Source organism: Orycteropus afer, unplaced genomic scaffold, assembly GCF_000298275.1.
Source record: "Orycteropus afer afer isolate SDZICR_OR568_19922 unplaced genomic scaffold, OryAfe1.0 scaffold00259, whole genome shotgun sequence".
Taxonomy (NCBI): domain Eukaryota; kingdom Metazoa; phylum Chordata; class Mammalia; order Tubulidentata; family Orycteropodidae; genus Orycteropus; species Orycteropus afer.
This window is the reverse complement of record NW_006921846.1, coordinates 664,321-672,617: the sequence shown is the minus strand read 5'-3', so window position 1 is coordinate 672,617 and position 8,297 is coordinate 664,321. Positions and strand designations below refer to the sequence as shown.

At 38.4% G+C, this 8,297-nt stretch overlaps 1 protein-coding gene across 1 annotated transcript in view; it reads left to right on the top strand.

The window, feature by feature from the left end:
* LRCH2 (leucine rich repeats and calponin homology domain containing 2) overlaps positions 1 to 8,297 on the top strand; it is a 134,098-nt gene that overhangs the window by 115,388 nt on the left and 10,413 nt on the right. The window contains exon 13 of the mRNA XM_007949990.1: positions 7,677 to 7,721. Coding sequence (XP_007948181.1) covers positions 7,677 to 7,721 — 45 coding nt within the window. The remainder of the gene's footprint in view (positions 1 to 7,676; positions 7,722 to 8,297) is intronic.

Here is an 8,297-nt window from a genome sequence, read left to right as displayed (position 1 = left end):
CTAACTCACTGCTGTCAAGTCGAATCTGACCCACAGCAAACCCTCCTTGAGTTTCCAAGGCAGTATCACTTCGGAAGTAGATTGTCCCACCTTCCTTCTGAGGAGTGGCTGGTCGGTTTGAACTGACAGCCTTCTGGTTAGCAGTCAAACCCTTAGGCACTGTGCCACCAGAGCTCCGAAAGTAAAATATAACTTTAGTTAAAAGAGAAAGTATATTATTTTATTTTGATTTTTCAACACTTACATGGTATAGATGTATGATCAAATGATATGTACAAAATTTCAGTAATTCAGAATAATTAAGAATGAGTAGATCAATCTGAATTGTGTTACTAAATGCTTAGTAAGAATGTGTTCTACACTGCTGGTTATACCAATATATAGTAATGTTTTAAAAGAATTGCCCAGAAAAGATGTTTTATTGGACTTTTTTTCAATAAATAATTGACACATATTTTAAATTAACATTTTATGTAAATAAATGCTATTTAAGGGAATCTAAAAATTCTTTTCCCTTTTCTGTTTGTTACTTTAGGAGATTTCTCATATGATTCTTTTATCATAGCTAAAACAAAAGTTCAGACCCATCTGAAATTGTGTTGTTGTTGTTAGGTGTCACTGAGTCAGCTCTGACCCAGAGCAACCCTATGTACGATAGAACGTAACACTGCTTGGTCCACGCCATGCTCATAATCTCTGCTATACTTGAGCTCTGAAATTAGCAGGATTTTAATAAAATTTTACTATGTATGGCTGTTGTTGTTGTTGTTTGCCGTCGAGTCGGCCCTGACTCATAGCGACCCCTCCTTGGGTTTCCGAGGCAGTATCACTACGGAAGTAGGATTGCCCAACCTTCCTTCCGAGGAGTGGCTGGTGGGTTTGAACCGCCAGCCTTCTGGTGAGCAGTCAAGTGCCTTAGGCACTATGGTACCAGAGCTCCTATGTATGGCTAGTAAGGTCTAATAAATTTACAGAGGCCAATCATCAAAATTTGGTGTAATCTTCAGTAATTTTCAGAATCAATTATAGATATATCTGACTCCATGAATGAATAGTGAAAACAAGCTTCCCAGCTCCATGAATATCATATTCTGTTCTTTGTACACCTTTCCTATCTCCTTAGTCTAAGTTTATCTAAATACATAGGTCTAGTGTTTTAAAAAGATTTTGCATATCTAAATTGTAGATAATTTAAAGTTTAAATTACTAGCAAATAGGATTATACTTCATGTTTCTCTCGGGTAGAAGTAGACCTCTGCATATTGATGTTTTCCGTCTGTGAGACTGTGATACATATGTGGAAGTAGCCTATAATGTGACCAAAACAAAAATATTAAATATCTTAGTAGGTTTGTGATAAGCTTAATTGTTCAACAAATTATTCCAGAATTATTTTAATGAGCTTTATATTACCTGGTCAATATGAAAGGTAATGAAGAAATAAAAGACAAGAAAGGGGAAGGATATTCTATGAAGAACCGTGGTCAGTAATGGTGAAAATCTATTTATGTAAACCCTTTACAGATTTACAGTTTTATTTACACTCTGGCATTAAATCTTAGAGCCTCCTTTTTACTTCATGGGACCTTAACTAATAGGAGAAATTTGATGTTGTTTTTGATCTTATTTATGCTAGTATAGTAAAACCACATAAGTTCTGACTATCAAAAACACTTGTATAGCACTTATTAAGTGCTATTCACTTTTCTAAGAGCTTTAACAGGTTTCAACTCATTTAATCTTTATTAAAATCCCATGAGGTAAGTACAATTGTTATCATCCCTATTTTACAAATGGGGAAATTAAGGAATAGAGAGTTTTAAGTTGTGTGCCTTAGGTCACAATGCTAATAAACACCACATTCAAAATTTGAACCCAGAGCCTGTGATACGCTGCCTCTTTACCTTCTTTATCTATACCAAATCAAAACCAAACCCACTGCCACCGAGTGATTCCCACTCATAGCGACCCCCATTGGGTTTCTGAGGCGTTAAATCTTTACGGAAGTAGATTGTCTCATCTTCTATTGAGTGGCTGGTGGGTTTGAACTGCTAGCTTCTTGGTTAGCTGTTAAATGCCTTAGGCACTGTGTCACCAGAGCTCCTATTTATCTGTCTAGCCTCAGATTAATAAATACTTTCAAGAAAATACAGCATTTTTTTTTTTAATTGGGCTTTAGGTGCAGATTTACAGAGCAGAGTTTGTTTTACATTCGACATTTGGTTTTTCTCCCCAGTTACCATCATCACCAGCATTATTGTTTTTAATATATTTATAGTCACCAACGACATTGCTTAAAAAAGTTTTAATAGCAGCCTTGTTGTTGTTGTTATGTGCCATTGAGTCGGACCCGACTCATAGCGACCCCTCCTTGGTTTTCCAAGGCAGTATCACTATGGAAGTAGATTGCCCCATCTTCCTTTCAAGGAGTGGCTGGTGGGTTTGAACCGCCAGCCTTCTGGTTAGTAGTCAAGTGCCTTAGGCACTAGGCTACCAGAGCTCCCAATAGCAGCCTTTGTTGTTGTTATGTGCTGTCGGGTCGGCCCTGACTCATAGCGACCCCTCCTTTGGTTTCCGAGGCAGTATCACTACAGAAGTAGGATTGCCCAACCTTCCTTCCAAGGAGTAGCTGGTGGGTTTGAACCACCAGCCTTCTGGTTAGCAGTCAAGTGCCTTAGGCGCTATGCTACCAGAGCTCCTAAAAGCAGCCTTAGTGAATCTTTAAAACACAAGTCTTTGATTTCATAGCATCATTCCTTTATAATAATATTTTATTTTTATGGCTTAAACATACCATCTGTATTGATGGTTAGGTTATGAAGTTGCTAAGAGACCAAATGAGATAATTAAGTGTCTACTATGTAAATAATCATCACCAACTGATGTTAATTTCTCCCTTGCTTAATAAATTAGTTGCAGAGATAAGCTTCAGTCACTGAAATTCACTGCTTTTGGTTGGGAAATATTTCAAGGAGATAATGTAGTTCTCCTTAATAGTCACAAGATGTCAGTGTTAGGACAGTTCGAAAATTGAATATGTCAATTTTTTTTCCTTAAGATTTCAAAAAATGTTATAAAAATGAGATACTACACTAAATTAACTCAATACTATTATTCAGAACTGACATATTTTCATGATTAAAGCATCATGGGCCATCCTTTACCTTTGTTAATCACCTGCCACAATTCACTCTTCTCATTACCCACACTGAACTTCTTTTAGTTTTCTGCACAAAAACCAAAACCAAACTCATTGCTATCAAGTCGATTCTGACTCACAGCAACCGCCACTGGGTTTCTGAGGTGGTAAATCTTTACAGAAGTAGATTACCCCATCTTCCTTCCATAGAGTGGTTGCTGGGTTTGAACTGCTAAGCCCCTGGTTAGCAGTCAAATGCCTTCTGCACTGCACTACCTGAGCTCCTTTTCTGCACAAGCTGTATTTTATTCCTTTGTGCTTCTCCTCTCTGGGAATGCCCATTAGCCATTTTATTCCTAGCAATGTCCCGTTAATCATTCAGGATTTAGAGATGGGAGTATAGCGTAATGGTTAAGAGCATGGATTTCTAGAATCAAACCTCTTGAGTTTCAGTCCTCACTTAAATACCTATTAACTGTGTGACACTGACAAGTCACCTAACCTTGCTAAACTTAACTTTTATTTTTGTCTACAAATGAGTCTACCAGTATCTTCCTTCGCAGAGTTGTTATAACTATTAAATGATTAATAATGTAAAGTAGCATAGTGGCTAAGACACTTGACTGCTAACCAGAGGGCTGGCGGTTCAAACCCACCAGCCACTCCTCGGAAGGAAGATGGGGCAATCTACTTCCATAGTGATACTGCTTCGGAAACCCAAGGAGGGGTCGCTATGAGTCGGGTTCGACTCGACAGCACATAACAACAACAACAACAACAACAATGTAAAGTGCCTACAACAAAAAAACAAACAAAAAACCAAACTCACTGCCATGGACTCGGATCTGACTCATAGCAACCCCTCCTTTGGTTTCTAGGGCGATATCACTACAGAAGTAGATTTGCCCAACCTTTCTTCTGAGGAGTGGCTGGTGGGTTTGAACCTCCATCCTTCTAGTTGGCAGTCAAATGCCTTAGGCACTACGCCACTAGAGCTCCTGCCACAAAGTTAGTGCTTAATAAACAGTAGTTTATTACTCACTCAAACATCACTCTTTGATTGAAATAGAATGGAACTAAGAATAAGTGAGTTTGGTGAGCATGTTGCCTAGGGATGGCAAATAGGTTTCTTTTCACATGCTGTGAAAGAGGCATGGAGGCAGCATCTTCTGACCTCTTCTAACTCCACAAGAGGAAGACCGAATTACCATCAGCAGGCGGAGGCCTGTTCTTATGAGACCAGATGTGCCCCCACCCTCCAGCCCTTTTACCAGCCTTGGTACCAACTGTCCCTCCTGTGGCACCCACAACCTTTCTGCTGGGTTCGATAATTTGTTTCAGTGGCTACACAGAACTCACAGATTATGGCCTTTATCAGGGAAGCACAGGCTACAATTCATGTTCAGGAACACACTCAGTCTCTCTCAGCCGGCCATCTCTTTCAGTTGGCGGTCTCTCTCAGTTGCACATGTCTCTCTCAGCAGTGCATCTGTCTCGCATCTCTCTCTCAGCAACCTATCTCTACTAGCGGGCAGTCAGAGAGATTTCTTCTGCCTATAGGAGGGCTCCTTTTGAGCCTGGCAGAATGGCAAAACCAACCAATCCCAACATCACAGCTCTACATACCTGAGAGAGAGTGAACTTTCTCAAAAGATTACTTTGTGCTGCCCCACAAGGATGACTTTAACAAGCAGCTACTCAGTTGCTCACGGCAAAGTGAGAGTTACAAAGACTATGGATAGAGAAGCCATTCCTTGTAATTTACTACACTGCATGTGCCAACCCTGATCAGTTGCTATCTGGAGCACTGGCTTCAAAGCATATTGAGGCTATGTCTGGGATCAGCTGGTAGATTAATTATAGTTGTTGTAATTCACAGGAGAGACAATGGAGGAATGTATTCTTTGTATTTGTAATTCCTAATAAGGCAACCCTTATTATTACACCAAATATTATTAATCTGCCAGGGAACTCTTTCCAACGGATTTCAGACATAACCTCAATAAAGTAATGTAAAATAATGTAAAGTGGAAGGCATTGAAAAAGAGCAAGATACTCAATGAGATGGATTGACAGAGTGGCTGCAGGAATGGGCTCAAACATAGTAATAATTGTGAGGATAGCACAGGACCAGGCACCATTTTTTTCTTTTTATTGTAACTAAGGTTGCTACAAGTTAGAGACTACTTGACAGTACCTAACAAGAACAACAATAAGGTAACCTCAATTTGTGGTTGAGATATCAAGTAGTGTTATGTATTTTTTCAAAGGTTGTAGAAGATAAAGCTACATAGTAGATGGTACCATTAAATAGAACCTTGATTGCTGGGCAGAGACATTTTGACATAATCTAAAAGGTAGTAGATTTTTCAGCAGGAAAGTCATGAGTGCCAAGCAGTGTTTTGAGAAAGTTCATCTGCCACTAATTTGCAGGATCTCTTGGAGTGAGGAGGAATCAGAAGAAAAAACTCTACTGGCTTCATATTGTATTTCCTTTTTATTTTTTTTTTTTGCTGAAATGATGTATGCAAATAGACATAGCATAAAGACTGGCACATAGTAACTGCTTACTAAATATTAAATTGTTATTATGAGTGGATACATTTAGTGGGCGAGAAGATGACTGCCATAGATGAATTTCTCTTCCACTTGCTTCATCAGTTATCCTCATTTATAAAGTGGGAATTGTAATAATACTTAGTGTGCCTTTTTCTGATTACTAGTAAGGCTGGCATATCTTTGTATTATTATCGCTGCTTTTGTTTTCTGTTTTATTTATTTATTTATTTTGCTTGGGGTGCTAATTTACAAAGCAGGTTTGTTTTACATTTAACAGTTCATGCACATTTGATTTCATGGCCCCAATTACCCTCCCCAACCATAAAACACTCTCTTCCCTTCTCCTCCCTGTGACTACACCTTCACTGTGCCCTTCGTAACTTTGCATTCCTGTCTGTCTTGCTTTCTCCCTATGTGAATATCCCTCTGATATCTCAAGGCTGATTGATCTAAGGGGTATATCTCCCTAGAGTCAGTGGGTACATCACCCTGGTGTAGGTGTTCTGCGTGTCGGTCTTTCTGCTATTGGGCTGAGAGCCAATCCATGGAAGGGAGTCCATTTCTAGGCCCAAAGGGTAACCTGGGGCTATAGTCTCAGGGATTCCACCAGACTCTATCAGACACGTAATTTGGTCATTTTTGTGTTTTTGAATTTTGTTCCACATTTTTCCTTCCACCCTATACAGGATTTCCAGTTTTGATCCCTTCCCAAGTGGTTGGCATTGGTAGCCAGGCACCATCTAGTTCTGGTCTTGGTGTTGTAAAGGCTGAGGTCTTCATGGTCCATCTTACCTTTGAACTAATTGTTTCCAAATGACTTTGATGTTCTTCACTCTTCTTTGCTCCAGAGGAGAGGAGACAAATAGTTGCATTTTAGATGGCTGCTGGAAAGTATTTAAGACGTTAGTCACCACTCACCAAACAAAGTAGGATGTTTAAAAAGATTTTTACGTACTATGCTGTGCCAATTGAGCATGATGTCCCCCGAGACTATGGTCCTGAGCCCTAGGCCCAATGATTGTCTCTCTCAAGGTGTTTGGTTATGTCCGAGAAGCTACTCCAACCCAGTCTTCTGTTGCTTCTCATATTATATTTCCTTTCTTCTAAGAAATTTTTTCATATATTAACATTTTTTATATTAAGCATATTTCTTCTGTGCCTTATTATAAAATGAGGATGATAATAGTATTTTTCTCATAGGCATATTGTGAAAAATAAATGAGTTAATATATGTGAGGCACTTCAATCAGTGCCTGGCATGTAGTAAACACTTTTATAAATGTTAGCTGTTAACATTATGATTATTATTGGACTATATTTAATATAATGTTATTCTTTTTAAGCTGAAATTGGTAGGTTTCTAAACAATTGTAGAGTGGATTCTGACATCTTAGATGATGGGAATATAGACTAGGTGTGAGATAATGGAGGCTTAGTATGCTAAGGCACTTGACTGCTAACCAGAAGGCTGGCAGTTCAAACCCACCAGCCACTCCTCAGAAGGAAGATGGGGCAATCTACTTCCGTAGTGATATTGCCTCAGAAACCCAAGGAGGGGTCGCTATGAGTCAGGTCCGACTCGACAGCAAACAACAGCAATAACAACAACAACAGTATAATGTGGTAATTGTGAGAACTCAGAAGTAGGAGAAATGACAAAAGAATTGACTCGGTGATGTCATGGATATAGTGAATTAAAGAAAAGAAGAAATTTAAGATAGCCTGCAGATTTCTAACCTGAATAAATGGGAAATGGGGAGGTAAATGTTACTTAGAGTAATGCCTTGCACGTAGAAAGCAGTATGATAACTGTTAGCTGTTAGTAGTAGTAGTTCTAGTTAGAATAGTTACTTACTTAAATGTTGTTTCCAGTAATTTAAGAAAAGTACCAAAATATAAATAAACATCACATAATTTTACTAATAGAGAATTCATATGTTCAAGGAAAAATAAATGTTATGCTTTAAATCTTTTTCAGTATAAATCATCAAGGAAGAGTTCGAGCGGCAATGAAAACGATGAGGTGAGAAAAGAGGGTAATAGCAATTATTTGAAATGTTTACTTTTAATTTGTAATTGGGTCATCAGTGCAAAATGCAATCCATGTTTCAGTTCCTTTGCTACTGATTTAATGTATGGTCTCTCCGATAATGACAACTTTCAACATCATCAGACAATTATCAGGTTAATCATGCCTTTAAATAAGTCCTTTAGAACAAAATTTCTGATAGTTTTGGAATTTTGTCATGATTCATCTTAGACCTATAACCCATGAACTTGAATTTGTTGTATTTGACTATCTTGTATCTTCTTAAATCAACCTAGTGGCCAGTGAGAGTTTTCTAGGAATTTATTAATCTCTTTCCATAAATTCTATGGACTATTTTAAGAATTTAAGATTAGATTTCTAACTCTATCTGCCACACCATTTCAAGCAGCATACTACCTATATTGAAATGATAACATTCTTATCACCATGAATAATTAAGCTTTGTGTATTTTTTGGTTGAGGGTGGTTGTTGTTGTTATGTGCCATCGAGTCAGACCCGACTCATAGCGACCCCTCCTTGGGTTTCCGAGGCAGTATCACTACGGAAGT